Source organism: Narcine bancroftii, chromosome 2 (genome assembly GCF_036971445.1).
Source record: "Narcine bancroftii isolate sNarBan1 chromosome 2, sNarBan1.hap1, whole genome shotgun sequence".
NCBI lineage: Eukaryota > Metazoa > Chordata > Chondrichthyes > Torpediniformes > Narcinidae > Narcine > Narcine bancroftii.
Genome location: NC_091470.1, coordinates 99104028 through 99121329, shown reverse-complemented (window position 1 = coordinate 99121329; position 17302 = coordinate 99104028). Strand labels below are relative to the sequence as shown.

Sequence of the window (17302 nt, the reverse complement as noted above, 5' to 3'; positions counted from 1 at the left end):
CTCCCTCCTGTCCCCTACAACCCCAAACTAAATAAAAATATATACAACAAACCACCCTAGCCATGTTCGATATCATCAATCAATCATTACATATTTAAACCCATACATTTCATATATGTCCCCACACATTAACAAAAAAGGCATACTTATTATGTAAATTTTAAGTGATCTTTTCCAATGGAATACATGATGCAGTTCCATATGCCATCTCCAGATATTTTATTCAATTTCATTCTTCCAAGTTATAGCTATACATTTTCTCACTACTGCCAAGGCCAACCGAATGCATACAATTTGAAATTTATCCAATTTAAATTTCAAACTCCATTTTTTAATATATCCCAACAAAAATACTAAAACGTCTAACGGAAGCTTAAATTTAAACAACCCCTCCTGAAATTCCATAATTCTATTCCAGAAGGGTTTAACTTTCTCACATAACCATACTGAATGTATATATATATATATAAAAAGACCCTGTCTAAATGCTGTTCTAATATTTGAGCAAGGCTCTGGGAAATTATAGGCTGGTAAGATTGATGACGTTAATGGGTACTCTCAAAGCCAGATGGAAAATTCATTGAATGGATAGGGATTGTTTAGGGTCAGTCAACATGCGTGGAAGATCATGTCTAATCATTCTTGTAGAGTTTCTTTTTTTTTTGGTGGGGGGGGGAGGTTACCTGAAAAGTAGATGAAGGCTGTGGATATTGTCTACGTGGACCTTTGACAAGGTTGTGTTACAAGCCCAAAGGAACCCAAAACCCAGCAGCAACAGACATTTACCAAGACGTGGTTTTTAAAGCAAAAGTTGTCTTTAATCAACTTTAAACATGAAAACAGAATCAAACTTTAACTTATCTCTATACTTAACTAACCCAAATTAACCCCCTACTAATTCTAAGCGCATGTGTATGTAATGTGTGTGTGTAAATTTAAGAAAAGTTCTTTGGTTCACAGTTCAATCTCACTTCTTCTTCCAAGTTCTCTGGATTAAGGCAATTCTTATACTGTGTTCAGAATTTAACATGTATAAAGTTCACCAGGCTTTGGTGCTCAAAAGGTAAATGTTTACCACTCAGGAAGGTTCTTGTAGGGTTTGCAGAGAGAGATTTGTTGTTCCAGGATTTCCACAACTGAGGTACCACCATTAGTCACCTCAATGTATCGCTGATGAAACTTGCCCCATCAGGGTTCTTCAGATGGTAATCTCTTTCTTCAGGCTACCACAGATTTCCTTTCTGTTTCGCTTATTCCAAGAGAAACATCAGACAGATAGCACTTCCAGTTATGGGCTGGGTGCAGGTCAATGGAACTAGGTAGGCGAGGGAGTTCAGCGTGGACTAGAAGGGTCAAACTGGCCTGTTTCTGTGCTGTAATTGTTACGGTAGGTGCTGGGTCCATTGTTGTCTGTCATCTATATCAATGATCTGGATCATAATGTAAATTGGATCAGCAAGTTTACAGAGGTCACTAATATTGGGGGTACAGTGGGCAGCAAGAAAGGTGTTCAAAGCTTGGAGTGGGGTGTGGAGTAGCTGGATAAGGAGGAGGGGAGAAAGAGGAGGAGAATGAGGAGGAGGAGGGGGACTGTAATGGTATGGATTGTGTGTGCTAATTGGCTCGGGGTAGCCCACCCCCTGATTACATTCTTACCTGGACTCTTCCCGTGAGACCCAGGCCATAAATGTCAAGCCACTTCTCCCTTTCTTGCACTTCCCTAGCTTGGATCTGGGTTAGCTGAAGTTTTCTGTACAATAAGGCCTATCGTTCCCCTTAGTCTTTGTCTCTGTAATTATTGGGGCAACTGGTAGTGCCCAACAATTTATTATACAGAAATTTTAACAGCTCTGGTAATGGAGAAGTTGCTGTGCCCCCATCGGCTAGAGGTGGATCCCCAAGTCCTGGGTGCATCAGAACACTTCGAGGAATGAATCAATTGTTTTAACAACTTCCTGGAGGCCATTGCTGGAGTGGTTGATTGGGACGAGAAGAGGCTGAAAGTCCTACACCCCTGTATCTGCAAGAGGGCTTTCCAGGCCATCAGAAGCTGCACACCTACACAGAGGTGATGGCTGAGCTAGGCGCAAGACAAGCACAAGATCAAGGAGGTCTACGTTACCTCCTGGCATCCAGAAAACAGCACACTGGTGAGTCGGTAGAAAAGTTCAACCGAGCCCTGAAGACACTGGGAATAGACTCTTTGGGGAACCCCACTGTCTTTGTGTCGGGGCCCAGTGTGTGGAAGACCAGGTCCCGGACGCTTACGTGTCGGGGTTGAGGACCGATAATGTCCGACATCTCATGAGGATCAACTCCCACTAAAACGGGCGATACAACTGGCCAGGACCTTAGACTCGGCCCAGCGCCGTGCAGAGTGGATTGCGGGCAGAAGCGGGTCTATCCAGTACGCGCCAACACAATAGCCACCATCCTGGGAGTTGCCCAAACTGCAGCTGCATTGCGCCAGGATCGTCGAAATGCAACTTCTGTGGGAAGGCAAGACATCCATAGTGTCTCTGCCCCGCGAAAGGAGAGAAAAGGGGCCATTTTCCAAGTGTTTGAAGGTCCTGTTCTCCCCGGACACGCCTGTATCAGTCCCCACACTGATCCCACCGCACCGCTCTCTCCGGACACCCCTGTATCAGTCCCCACACTGAACCCACCGCCCCGCTCTCTCCGGACAGCCCTGTATCAGTCCCCACACTGAACCCACCGCCCCGCTCTCTCTGGACAGTCCTGTATCAGTCCCTACACTGAACCCACCGCCCCGCTCTCTCCGGACAGCCCTGTATCAGTCCCTACACTGAACCCACCGCCCCGCTCTCTCCGGACAGCCCTGTATCAGTCCCTACACTGAACCCACCGCCCGCTCTCTCCGGACAGCCCTGTATCAGTCCCTACACTGAACCCACCGCCCCGCTCTCTCCGGACAGCCCTGTATCAGTCCCTACACTGAACCCACCGCCCGCTCTCTCTGGACAGCCCTGTATCAGTCCCTACACTGAACCCACCGCCCGCTCTCTCCGGACAGCCCTGTATCAGTCCCTACACTGAACCCACCGCCCCGCTCTCTCTGGACAGCCCTGTATCAGTCCCTACACTGAACCCACCGCCCCGCTCTCTCCGGACACCCCTGTATCAGTCCCCACACTGAACCCACCGCCCGCTCTCTCTGGACAGCCCTGTATCAGTCCCCACACTGAACCCACCGCCCCGCTCTCTCTGGACAGCCCTGTATCAGTCCCCACACTGAACCCACCGCCCCGCTCTCTCCGGACACCCCTGTATCAGTCCCCACACTGAACCCACCGCCCGCTCTCTCCGGACAGCCCTGTATCAGTCCCTACACTGAACCCACCGCCCGCTCTCTCCGGACAGCCCTGTATCAGTCCCTACACTGAACCCACCGCCCCGCTCTCTCCGGACAGCCCTGTATCAGTCCCTACACTGAACCCACCGCCCGCTCTCTCTGGACAGCCCTGTATCAGTCCCTACACTGAACCCACCGCCCGCTCTCTCCGGACAGCCCTGTATCAGTCCCTACACTGAACCCACCGCCCCGCTCTCTCTGGACAGCCCTGTATCAGTCCCTACACTGAACCCACCGCCCCGCTCTCTCCGGACACCCCTGTATCAGTCCCCACACTGAACCCACCGCCCGCTCTCTCTGGACAGCCCTGTATCAGTCCCCACACTGAACCCACCGCCCCGCTCTCTCCGGACACCCCTGTATCAGTCCCCACACTGAACCCACCGCCCCGCTCTCTCTGGACAGCCCTGTATCAGTCCCCACACTGAACCCACCGCCCCGCTCTCTCCGGACACCCCTGTATCAGTCCCCACACTGAACCCACCGCCCGCTCTCTCCGGACAGCCCTGTATCAGTCCCTACACTGAACCCACCGCCCCGCTCTCTCCGGACAGCCCTGTATCAGTCCCTACACTGAACCCACCGCCCGCTCTCTCTGGACAGCCCTGTATCAGTCCCTACACTGAACCCACCGCCCGCTCTCTCCGGACAGCCCTGTATCAGTCCCTACACTGAACCCACCGCCCCGCTCTCTCTGGACAGCCCTGTATCAGTCCCTGCACTGAACCCACCGCCCCGCTCTCTCCGGACACCCCTGTATCAGTCCCCACACTGAACCCACCGCCCGCTCTCTCTGGACAGCCCTGTATCAGTCCCCACACTGAACCCACCGCCCCGCTCTCTCCGGACACCCCTGTATCAGTCCCCACACTGAACCCACCGCCCCGCTCTCTCTGGACAGCCCTGTATCAGTCCCCACACTGAACCCACCGCCCCGCTCTCTCCGGACACCCCTGTATCAGTCCCCACACTGAACCCACCGCCCCGCTCTCTCCGGACAGCCCTGTATCAGTCCCCACACTGAACCCACCGCCCCGCTCTCTCCGGACACCCCTGTATCAGTCCCCACACTGAACCCACCGCCCCGCTCTCTCCGGACAGCCCTGTATCAGTCCCCACACTGAACCCACCGCCCCGCTCTCTCTGGACAGCCCTGTATCAGTCCCTACACTGAACCCACCGCCCGCTCTCTACGGACAGCCCTGTATCAGTCCCTACACTGAACCCACCGCCCCGCTCTCTCTGGACAGCCCTGTATCAGTCCCTACACTGAACCCACCGCCCCGCTCTCTCCGGACAGCCCTGTATCAGTCCCTACACTGAACCCACCGCCCCGCTCTCTCTGGACAGCCCTGTATCAGTCCCTACACTGAACCCACCGCCCCGCTCTCTCCGGACAGCCCTGTATCAGTCCCTACACTGAACCCACCGCCCCGCTCTCTCTGGACAGCCCTGTATCAGTCCCTACACTGAACCCACCGCCCCGCTCTCTCCGGACAGCCCTGTATCAGTCCCTACACTGAACCCACCGCCCCGCTCTCTCTGGACAGCCCTGTATCAGTCCCTACACTGAACCCACCGCCCCGCTCTCTCCGGACAGCCCGCCCTACCTGTATTATATCCTGCGAACTGAGAGACGCTATGATGTACACAATGCCGGGATATCGACTGATCCCACAGTGGACGTACCACCAAGCGCAATCTTTTATATTTACATATATTTTCGCTTTATTTAAAAAAAATTATAGATTTTAGTTTCAGTCTCGCAGGTGACAAGTCGGAGATTGTAGGTACTGAGAGTAAATCCCGCCCTCAAGCTGGTCTTTATATATTGACAGGGGAGGAAGGTGTGGAAAGGAAAGGTCACAGTTTGGGGATTCCAGGTGTCCCATTAGGTGGAGAAAAGCAAAACCTCACGGTCTTTGGGCAGGGGACTGTTTCCCCAGCTTCCTACACCTAGTCAGGAAATTACCCCATTCATGGCAAGCCCAAGGATTATTTCAACTCATGTCATAAGTTGCAACGTTCTTCCAGACAAAAATCTTAAATCAATGTTAACGTGCTCCTTTTGCATTTAATGCGTCACTTGTATTGATCAGAAGACCTTCTGTAATTAAATGTTTGGAAGCTGCTCACAGCCTCTCTCCCCCCAGTATATTTGAAATTTCACCCCCCCCCCCCCACATCCTTCTGGAGTTCGGCCAAATGTTTCTGAGGGCAGGGGGTTACCTCTCCTGTCATCGTTCTCGGGGTCCGCCCGTGGACTCAGCCGCTGCTTGTAGGCTGGGTCTATCGCGCACGTTATCCCCCCACGACAAGGTCGCGGGAGAGCGCAGCGAAGCCCCGACGGCCGGATCGCCGAGCTTCGGCTCCGCGGGGTCCATCCGGAGTGAAACCCTCGTCCCGGTTCGACGGGCTTGCGAGGGTCACTGTTGGCCGCCGACTACGGCGACTTGGCCCCCCTCCCCCCACCCCGAAGAGAATCCTGATTTATTCGGATCCCGGGGAGAATCCGCGAGGGAAGGTCGCTTGAGATTGCCGGGCCTTCGGCGGTGGAGGCGGGGGGCGCGGAGAGCTCTTCTCGGGTAGCGGTGGAGCTGGCTGCAAAACACCAAACAGACAGACCAGTCATTCGCTCCCCCTCTTTCCCCCCCCCCCCCCTCCGCTGCGGGTCTGGACTGCCCCTTCACTCTTCCCCCTCTGCTGCGGGTCTGGGCTGCCCCTTCATTCACCCCCCCCCTCCGCTGCGGGTCTGGACTGCCCCTTCACTCTTCCCCCTCTGCTGCGGGTCTGGGCTGCCCCTTCATTCACCCCCCCCCTCCGCTGCGGGTCTGGGGTGCCCCTTCATTCACCCCCCCCCTCCGCTACGGGTCTGGACTGCCCCTTCACTCTTCCCCCTCTGCTGCGGGTCTGGGCTGCCCCTTCATTCACCCCCCCCCTCCGCTGCGGGTCTGGGGTGCCCCTTCATTCACCCCCCCCCCCTCCGCTACGGGTCTGGACTGCCCCTTCACTCTTCCCCCTCCGCTGCGGGTCTGGACTGCCCCTTCACTCTTCCACCTCCGCTGCGGGTCTGGACTGCCCCTTCATCCACCCCCCCCCCTCCGCTGCGGGTCTGGGCTGCCCCTTCACTCTTACCCCTCCGCTGCGGGTCTGGACTGCCCCTTCACTCTTCCCCCTCCGCTGCGGGTCTGGACTGCCCCTTCACTCTTCCCCCTCCGCTGCGGGTCTGGACTGCCCCTTCACTCTTCCCCCTCCGCTGCGGGTCTGGACTGCCCCTTCACTCTTCCCCCTCCGCTGCGGGTCTGGACTGCCCCTTCACTCTTCCCCCTCCGCTGCGGGTCTGGACTGCCCCTTCACTCTTCCACCTCCGCTGCGGGTCTGGACTGCCCCTTCATCCACCCCCCCCCCCTCCGCTGCGGGTCTGGGCTGCCCCTTCACTCTTACCCCTCCGCTGCGGGTCTGGACTGCCCCTTCACTCTTCCCCCTCCGCTGCGGGTCTGGACTGCCCCTTCACTCTTCCCCCTCCGCTGCGGGTCTGGACTGCCCCTTCACTCTTCCCCCTCCGCTGCGGTTCTGGACTGCCCCTTCACTCTTCCCCCTCCGCTGCGGGTCTGGACTGCCCCTTCACTCTTCCCCCTCCGCTGCAGGTCTGGACTGCCCCTTCACTCTTCCCCCTCCGCTGCGGGTCTGGACTGCCCCTTCACTCTTCCCTCTCCGCTGCGGGTCTGGACTGCCCCTTCACTCTTCCCCCTCCGCTGCGGGTCTGGACTGCCCCTTCACTCTTCCCCCTCCGCTGCGGGTCTGGACTGCCCCTTCACTCTTCCCCCTCCGCTGCGGGTCTGGGCTGCCCCTTCACTCTTCCCCCTCCGCTGCGGGTCTGGACTGCCCCTTCACTCTTCCCCCTCCGCTGCGGGTCTGGACTGCCCCTTCACTCTTCCCCCTCCGCTGCGGGTCTGGACTGCCCCTTCACTCTTCCCCCTCCGCTGCGGGTCTGGACTGCCCCTTCACTCTTCCCTCTCCGCTGCGGGTCTGGACTGCCCCTTCACTCTTCCCCCTCCGCTGCGGGTCTGGACTGCCCCTTCACTCTTCCCCCTCCGCTGCGGGTCTGGACTGCCCCTTCACTCTTCCCCCTCCGCTGCGGGTCTGGGCTGCCCCTTCACTCTTCCCCCTCCGCTGCGGGTCTGGACTGCCCCTTCACTCTTCCCCCTCCGCTGCGGGTCTGGACTGCCCCTTCACTCTTCCCCCTCCGCTGCGGGTCTGGGCTGCCCCTTCATCCACCCCCCCCTCCGCTGCGGGTCTGGGCTGCCCCTTCACTCTTCCCCCTCCGCTGCGGGTCTGGGCTGCCCCTTGCCTCATTTCCTCCTGTCCTGAGAACAGCGAAGGGCGGGGACACTTTATTCTCTCTTGCTCCATCTCTTGGCAACAGGGTGAACAGGGTGGTCCTGGTCTTTCCCCTCATCCCCTGGTCGGGGTGGGTGGGGAAGGGGTCAGGAATCCATCAATCTCAGTAAACTCTCAGCAGATCGTACAGGGTCCTTTATATTAGCAAAAGATGCATGTTGAGCCTTTCAAGGTCTGAGCAAATTAGCGTTGAGGCTTTAGGACGGTGGTTCTCAACCCTTTTCTTTCCACTCACATCCCACTTTAAGTGATACCTATGCCATTGGTGCTCTGTGATTAGTAAGGACCTGTTGCCATGCTATATTTTGTTTAAAACATTTAGAAATGTCGGCAGGCGCCCGAACAGAATGGTGGGTGGGTGGAGGAGGAGCATGGTCCCACAGGAAGGAGGTAATAGGTGGATAAGGGATGGAGGGTGCACCAGCGAAAGGGGGTGGGTGGGAGGGGGGAGTGCTGGAGGAAAGGAGTTAGAGAGATGGGGAAGAGGGGGAGCTGGGCTAGTTATTGGGTTCGAATCCCGCACTGCCTGTGAGGAGTTTGTACATTCTCTCCATGTTTGTGTGGGTTTTCCACTGCGGGCTCCGGATCCCCCCCTCCTTCAAAATTTACTGGGTTGAGGTCAATTGAAGGTAATTTGGCTTGTGGGCCTGTTAACGCGCTGTGTGTCTATCACACAAAAAGTTCAGTGGGGAGTCTCTCTCACTAGTACTGCTCCCCATCTGTCATCCCTGCTGCTCTTAAGCTCTTGACTATTGCAGTGCCATCCTCACACACTGATATGTGGCCTCTATACCCCACTTAACCTGTTCATAACCAGTGACTTGGCATCGACCAAGCACAACCACTGTCTGTTTGGACATTCATCTTTAGTCCCCGCTGTCCAACAACAGTCTATCATAAAGATCAATAGTGGGGTCATGGAACCATCAACTTTCCATCTCTTCTCTCACCCCTCCCTCACTTTCAATTCTGTGTCTCCCAGCAGCCAACCATTTCAATTCTGCACTGCCATGTCTACCCATGGCCTCGTGCACTGGTAAACCCAGACCACCTGTAAATGGGAGGAGCAACATCCGTCTGGGCCCTCTCCAACCAGACGGCATTAACATCGTCCTCTCCGGTTTCTGCTCGCCCCCTCCCCATTCTCCCTCCCTTCCCCATCCCTCTTTCTCCTTTCCTCCAGCTCTCCACCCCCTTGCCTCTCCATTCACAGAGCATCCATCCCTCGTTTGCTGGGGTGCCCTCCCTCCTGTATCCACCTCCTGCCTGTGGGACAGTTCTCCCTCTCCTGCTTCACCCCCACCCAACAGTTTTGTTCGGGGAGCCTACCTACATTTTGCTCATACCTTGATGAAGGGCTCAAGCCTGAAATAGTGGTAAAACCCCTAGGATCCGGAACCTATGGGGATCGGTAGATGCCGGATAAGTGAATTTTCTGGTTGCTTGAGATTGGGTGTTGTGTGGATTGGTGAACAGTCTGCAAGGGGACGATGATTTTAAACTTTCTTATTTTTTTCCCTATAATTTCTATGGTTTTTATGCCGGTTGCTTGAACCCTGGATAACGAGGATATTACTATTTCTTTATCTTTGCCACATAAAGTAGGCTGTTTGACCTGCTGAGTTTCTCTGGCATTAGTGTGCCCTCCCTCCATTACTCACCTATTACTTCATGTCTGCAAGACTTACGTGTTTTCATCATGGCTCCTAGAATATTTCCTCCCTCTTCCTCCACCTTCATTCTTCCCCTGTTCTACATTCTCCTATCACTTTGCTCCTCCTCCTCACACTCTCTTCCATTATCTCCTCTCTCTCTCTCTCAGAGCCCCCTCTGTGCAGTGTCACCGAGCTGGACTCTCCCAGCTCTGATGGTGAGCGTTGTTCCTCTTGATCCAGGACCCACCTGCCATTCAGTTCTCCAGTGAATTAATACTGAGCAACTTCAGTGGGTTCTGCTATGGTGGAGTGACGTGTGTTACCTGTAGTGAATCCCTTTGACTCCCATTCTCGCAAGGCTTGCTCTTGGGAGGTGGCGGCGGAGGGATGTTGGTGTTGCCTTGGCTGTTGGTCACCTTTGAGTCAGTCTGCAGCATAGGTTGGCCTGGAGAGGGGAGAGAGATTCTTTTGAAGTCCAGCACCTCACAACTCTCATCACTGCTCTCCGTCCAAACATGACGCTCAACACCCGCCCCCCCCCCCCCCCCCCGCTTGTCGAGGGGCTGCCTGATCCCGCAGATCAGATTGGACGTTAGAGAAAGAGCTCCAACCTTCCCATGGTTGTAGAGCGCGGAAACAGTCCCGAGTCTGTCCTGACCACCGGGTGTCCATTTTACATTAATCCCATTTATTCCGCCAGTATTCCTCTCAACTTCTACCTCTCCGCAAAAACTAACAGCAGCCAATTAAAGTCTGTGGCACAACACTGGGGAGTAGGGCTAGGGGAAGGGTCAGCTCATGATTAGAGTGGCGGAGCAGGCTCGAAGGGCCAGTGGGACTCCTCCTGTACCTATACCTTGTGATCACAATTACGCCACAGTGACCCGGATTCGAATCCTGCGCTGTCTGTAAAGAGTTGGTACCTTCTCCCTCTGCCTGTGTGGATTTCCCTGGGTGCTCTGCTTTCCTCCCACCCTTCAAACAAATGGGTTAATTGGGTATAATTAGGCAGCATGGGTTTAAGTGGCTGGTCCCAGCAAAATAAAGAGAAATGCAGCCAGAGGAGCTGGGTGGGGGAAACCCCTAGAGGCACCAGGAGAGCTCACAAACTCCACACAGACAGTTCAGGCGGTTGGGGTCAGCCTCTGGTGCTGTGAGACAGCAGGTCTGACCAATGTGGGAATCAGCTGTACAACTCAGAGACAGGCCCTTCAACCCATTACATTCATGCTGACCTTTTTGCCCAATTACACCAATCCCATTAGGACTGCATCTATCTGCGTCTTACTCCAGCCTCTAATCTTCATGCCTCTTAAACCTAGAGAGACATTTGATTCCATCTCTGGAGCAATGACGACATTTTGAAAAATAACACTAACAATTTTTTTCCACCAAAAGATTTGCTTCCTGAAAGAAAATTGGGGATTGTGATAGACAACTTCAAACTGAACACAAAGCTAATTTCAGATGTTCTGGACCACGTAGGAAATCAGAGGAATGTTAAATTAACTTTTTTTTAATTGAATTTGGCATGTTTAATCGCCTAATAAGTCTCTGAGCCAAGCTCTCAGGTTGACGGCATATGTTGCACAATAAATGTGAGGAGCCCAGTGTTTGTCTTGGTCACCAATTTTACAAGCAAAGTAGAGCTCATAGGCTTTCTTAATAAGTGCAGTCAATGTGGATTCCAGTTCTTTCAGTGGACTCTACGAAATGATGGTACCAAAACTTTCATCTTGGTCAGACTTCCTTTATTCTGCAGAACTGTGAGTTATCTGCACAGATCCGCACAGAAATGCTCTCTCTATGAAAGCTGGCAGAGAAAAACTGAACATGTGTTGCAAAGCTTTCCCTTTGTCTGGTTCAAATATGGGCGGAGTTACATTTGCCCCAATCAAAAGTTCACACAATACATTCTTACCCAATGCAATTCCTACTAAGTACAAATTTCATTGCTACAGATGATTGGCAGCCTCTTATCAGACCTGCTCGTTTGCTTGGTTCAGAGAAAATTCCTACAGTTGGTTGTCATGCTTATTGGTCCTTTTGAATTGCCATGCCCGCCTTACTAGAATGCTGTAAAACCTAGCTACACTATCACTAGCTGTTAACCCTCTCCTTTCTCATCATGCTGTGTCTTTGAGCCTTAAGCGTAAACTCGCCACAGGTGTAACAGAATGTATCACAGCTGTTGCAACAATGACGAGACATTTCTGTTGTATTGAATCTTCCTGAAGATAATAAATGCTATTGTCAAGTACACTCACTATGCTATTGCCTGAAGAACATGTGTTCAATCTATAATCAATGTAATGCACAGCATCTGTATATGTGAGCTGCTTTTATAGCCTGTCTGCATCTATCCTGACTAAGAGTGCCCAGGCCTCAGACAATATTTGCTTAGCACCTGCACTGGGTGCATGCCCAGGCATGCTTGAACTGAGTAAAACCGCTTGCTTTATGGCCAATATACGAGTAGACTTAAAATATGACAAGAAATTACAAAAATAGGTCACATCTAAAAAATATAATAGGAAAAATTTAAGGTGATTTTCGTGATCAGCAGCCCAAAATCCATAAAATACACCCAAAAGTATTCAGGAAACAAAATCTTTGTTGTCCGTGGATAGAACAGCATTGGAAAGATGGGGGTCAAATGCAGGCAAATGGGACCATCTCAGATGGTCAACTTGGATTGTATGGGCTGAGGGGTGCTGGGAAGGTGCGGAGAATGGTTGCGCTGGTTTGAGTTAAATCTGGCTACACGTTCCCAGAACCTCTCAGTGGATTGGAGGTGTCTGCCTCACTGTACGTACTCAAGGTCTTTGTGTTGGTGGGTGTGGTGTTCTGTGGTGAGGAGTGTGTCAGCTGGGAGAAGATCTGGAACGACGGCAGACGTTTGTCCCCAAACTGAAGGCTCTTTGGTCGCTGGGGTCTCAGGGCTGACATCTGTAAATCAGAGAAAGATACTTCCGGTGACCTGTAGTTTAAAAACCTTGTCCTACAACATCACTGTCTTCTCTCCTTCAGCTCTCCATCCCCTTCTCTCTCCATTCATTATAGAGCCAACCCCCCCCACCCCTTGTTTACTGCTGTGCCCTCCCTCCCTTATCCACCTATTACCCCTTGCCTGTAGGACCATGCTCCTCCCCCTGCCCCTCCTCCCCACCATTTTATTCAGGAACCTGGCTACATATTCCTCATACCTTAGGTGGCACAGTTGGCATAGTGTTTAGCATAATGCCTTTACAGCGTCAGCGATCGGGACAGGGGTTCGAATCCTGCGCTGTCTGCAAGGAGTTTGTACACTCTTTCCGTGTCTGCGTGGGTTTTCCATGGGGGCTCCGATTTCCTCCCACCCGTATGAAACATACCGGGGTTGTAGGGTCTAAATTAGGTGGTATGGACTCGTAGGCCAAAATGGCCTGTTACCATGCTGTATGTTAAAATCAACAAAAAGGTCTCAAGGCTGAAACGTTAATTACGTATCTTTATCTTTGCTATATAAAGTACACTGTTTGACCTGCTGAGTTTCTACAGCATCGTGCTTTTATTTCAACCACAGTGTCATGTTTTACTCCACAACAATCCATTTATTTCACCTGACGAGAAACCGTCAGGTTCAGGTAAAGATACATGTTTAGCAGGAGTCCTGCAACAGTAATGGCTTAACCACAGATGGTTTTACATAGGAACATAGGAAGTAGGAACAGGAGTACGCCAAAAATGGCCCATCAAGCCTGCTCCGCCATTCAATACGATCATGGCTGATCTAATTTATGACCTAACTCCACCTACCTGCCTTCTCCCCATATCCCCTAATTCCTCTAGCATGAAAAAATTTATCTAACCGAATTTTAAATATGTTTAATGAGGCAGCCTCAACCACTTCCCTGGTTAGAGAATTCCAAACATTCACTACTCTCTGGGAAAAACTATTTTTCCTCATCTCTGTCCTAAATCTACTCCCCCGAATCTTGAGACTGTGTCCTCTTGTTTTAGTTTCCCCGGCCAGCTCAAAAAACCTTCCTACATCTATCCTATCCATACCCTTCATAGTCCTATATGTTTCTATAAGATCTCCTCTCATTCTTCTGAACTCGAGCGAATACAATCCTAGACGACTTAATCTTTCATCATAAGTCAACCCCTTCATCCCAGGGATCAACCTAGTAAACCTCCTCTGGATCGTCTCCAAAGCCAGAATATCCTTCCTCAAATATGGAGACCAGAACTGGACACAGTACTCCAGGTGCGGTCTCACCAGTACCTTATACAGTTGCAACATTACCTCCCTACTCCTGAATTCAATTCCTCTAGTGATGAAGGCCAACATTCCATTTGCCTTCTTAATAACCTGCTGCACCTGCAACCTAACTTTTTGTGATTCATGCACAAGCACTCCCAAGTCCCTCTGCACAACAGCATGCTGTAGTTTTTCACCCTTTAAATAATATTCAGCTCTTTTATTTTTCTTGCCAAAATGGATAATCTCACACTTACTAACATTGTACTCCATCTGCCAGACCTTTGCCCACTCATCAAGCTTAACTATATCCCTCTGCAGACTCTCCATATCCTCATTACAATTTGCTCTTCCACTCAATTTGGTGTCATCCGCAAACTTGGCTACACCACATTTTGTCCCCTCCTCCAAGTCATCAATGTAAATGATGAACAGTTGTGGGCCTAACACTGACCCGTGCGGCACCCCACTTACCACTCTCTGCCAACCTGAAAAACTCCCAATTATCCTGACTCTCTGCCTCCTGTCAGACAACCAATTTTCAATCCAGGCCAATATACTTCCCGGACTCCACTTTCCTGTACCTTACTGATAAGTCTCTTGTGCGGCACCTTATCAAAAGCTTTCTGGAAATCCAAATATACAACATCAACCTGTTCCCCTCTATCCACCGCACCCATTATATCCTCAAAGAATCCTAACAAGTTTGTCAAACAAGATCTTCCCTTTCTAAAACCATGCTGCGTCTGTCTGATTGAACCCTTGCGTTCCAAAAGTTTCACTATTTTATCTTTAATGACAGCTTCAAGCAATTTTCCAACTACAGACGTCAAGCTAATTGGCCAATAATTTCCAGTCTTCTGCCTACATCCCTTCTTAAAAAGTGGCATGACATTTTCTGTCTTCCAGTCTGCCGGGACCTGCCCAGAATCCAAGGAATTTTGGTATATGACCACCAATGCATCAACTATAACTTCTGCCATTTCCTTCAGAACCCTTGGATGCATATCATCATTGCTTCTTTGTGACTGGGATGCAAAGCAGCTCATGCAGAGAAACAGGAATCTTTATCTTGTTTTGATCTGCAAGGCCATTCAGCCCTTCCAGTTTATGCTAACCTTGATTGAAACTTTTTCTCCTCCCAACTACCCAGGATCGAAAGGCAATGCCCAGCGGCTGAATCAATCTGCAGGACAGCAGAGCACCCAGAGGTGGATGTGGAAACTCCACAGTGGCAGCACCCAAAGTGAGGATTGAACCGGAGTCACTGGGGGTGTAAGGTACTGCCTGGGCTGACCCTCTAAACCAGCCATTCACGACCTTTCTTTTTGCTTGGCCTACTGAGGTGCTTTTATCTGGCGATGGTCCTTAGGGCTCTGCTCAAAGATTTGAGGACTACCTTCCCTGTGGAAGGAGTCAAGTTTAGTTGTGGGCCTGGCTTATTATGGATTTTAGTCTGTGACCCACCCCCTTTAAATGTGCTGTTCCCCCCCCCATTGAAAATGGGAGGTCTAATCCTGTGGCGCTGAGAAGCGAGAGGTGGCATGATTAGTGTAGTGGTCAGCGCAGCGCTGTTACAGTGCAAGTGACCAGGTTTAAAATCCCATGCTGTCCGTAAGGAGGTTGTACGTTCCCCACGTGTCTGCGTGGGTTTTCCCCGGAGGCTCTGCTTTCCTCCCATCTTCAAAATGTACCAGGGGATGTTGGTCAATTTGGAGTAATTGGGCAGTGCGGGCTCGTGGGCGGAAATGGCCTGGTACCGCGCTGAAGTCTGTGGGATTGTATCAGCATCACTGCTACCCCAGCCACGCAGCTGAATGCCGATCAAGGGCCAGTCAGACTGGCACAAGGAGGGGCACAGAGTGGCAGAACAGGTAATGACCCGGATTCAAGCTTGTCCTCAGGAGGTCTCCCTGTGACTCCCTGGGTGACATGGATCCTTTGCCCCCCCAACCCTGGCTGCTCCAGATTCTTCCCACTTTCCGAAGACGGTGTATTGGTCGATTAACTGCTGGTAGTGTGTGGTGCAACCTGGTGGAAGGTTAAGGGTGTCCGACGAGGAAGGGCAGCATGGTTAGTACATCGCCAGCAACCTGGGGTCGAATCAGGTGCTGTCTGTGAGGAGTCTGCATGTTCTCCCCGTGTTCACGTGGGATTTCTCCAGGTGCTTTGGTTTCCTCCCACTTTCCAAAAACCATTGAACCATGGAACACAACAGCACAGAAAACAGGCCTTCTAATTTGTGTCGAATCATCATTCTGCTAGTCCCATCGACTGGCTCCCATTCCATAACCCTCCAGACCACTTCCATCCCATAATCTTGTAAACCTCTATCAAATCTCCCCTCATTCTTCTACGTTCCAAGGAATAAAGTCCTAACCTGTTTAGTCTTTCCCTGAAACTCAACTCCTGAAGACCCAGCAACATCCTAGTAAATCTTCTCTGCATTTTTTCAATCTTACTGATATCCTTCCTGTAGTTTGACGACCAGAACTGTGCACAATACTCCAAATTTGGCCTCACCCATGTCTTGTACAACCTCACCATAAATATCCCAACTTCTGTACTCAAAATTTTGATTTTTGAAGGCCAAGATGCCAAAAACTTTCTTCACAACTTTGTCCACCTGTGACTCCACTTTCAGGGAATTCTGTATCTGTATTCCCAGATCCCTTTGTTCCTCTGCACTCCTCAGTCCCCGACCATTTTCTATGTATGTCCTACCTTGGTTTGTCCTTCCAAAATGCAACGCTTCACACTTTTCTGCATTAAATTTCATCTGCCATTTTCTGGCCTATTTTTCCAACAGGACCAGATCCCTCTGTAAGATTTGAAAGCCTTCCTTGCTGTCTTAGTGTCATCTGCAAACTTCCTGATCCATTGACCACATTATTATCCAGTTCATTGATATAGACCAAAAACAACAATGGTCCCAGCACTGATACTTGAGGCACACCACTGATGACAGACCTCCAGTCTGAGAAGCCACCATCGAGAAGCCACCATCATTCTGTCTTCTCCCATTCAGCCAATTACAAATCCAGTTTACAACCTCTCCATGGATAGATACTTAGTGTCTGACAACGTACCGGGTCTGTAGGTTAATTGGGTGGCATGGGCTGCAATGGGTTTCTACTGTGCTGGTATCATTGAAATTAAAAATAACAGGGTGTGGGTAGGATGGGTAGATTTGGGGCAGTAGGATAGCGAAGAAGGTGCTTGACTTGGGCCTTGAGGGTCCTTTTGTCTTCTATAGTTCTCTACAAGTTGTAATGTGTTTAACGTAACTGGGAAACTGCAGCAAGTGGAACTGTCCTTGGATAAGGACATCGTAAATGGTAAAGTGATCCTGTGTATACTTGACAAACAATCACAAAGTATAACTGCCAAGTGCTTTCTTGTTGCTTTGCAAAGCATGAGAACTCCATTGCAGCAAGAGACACTGCCACCTGGAGCAAATTTCACCACAAGGGAGTCTGCTGTGCGGCTGACGTTGCACATTTATACAGATAAATTTCCAGTTTTTCAGAGCATTTGAACAGACCATATTCCGTATATGCTTGTGCAATAGTCAAGTTCAAGGAGCCAATTTTTTGGGTTAAACATTTGGAGGGGGTCAACCTTTAC

The 17302-nt window shown here is 51.2% G+C and overlaps 1 protein-coding gene across 1 annotated transcript in view; it reads right to left on the bottom strand.

Moving 5' to 3' along the window:
- Positions 1–5076: 5076 nt before the first annotated feature.
- Positions 5077–17302, bottom strand: part of LOC138752907 (dedicator of cytokinesis protein 5-like) — a 158296-nt gene continuing 146070 nt past the window's right edge. Inside the window, 3 exon segments of the mRNA XM_069915516.1 lie at positions 5077–5974; positions 9753–9874; positions 12246–12378. Of these exon segments, the coding sequence (XP_069771617.1) occupies positions 5864–5974; positions 9753–9874; positions 12246–12378 (366 nt within the window). The 3' untranslated portion in view covers positions 5077–5863.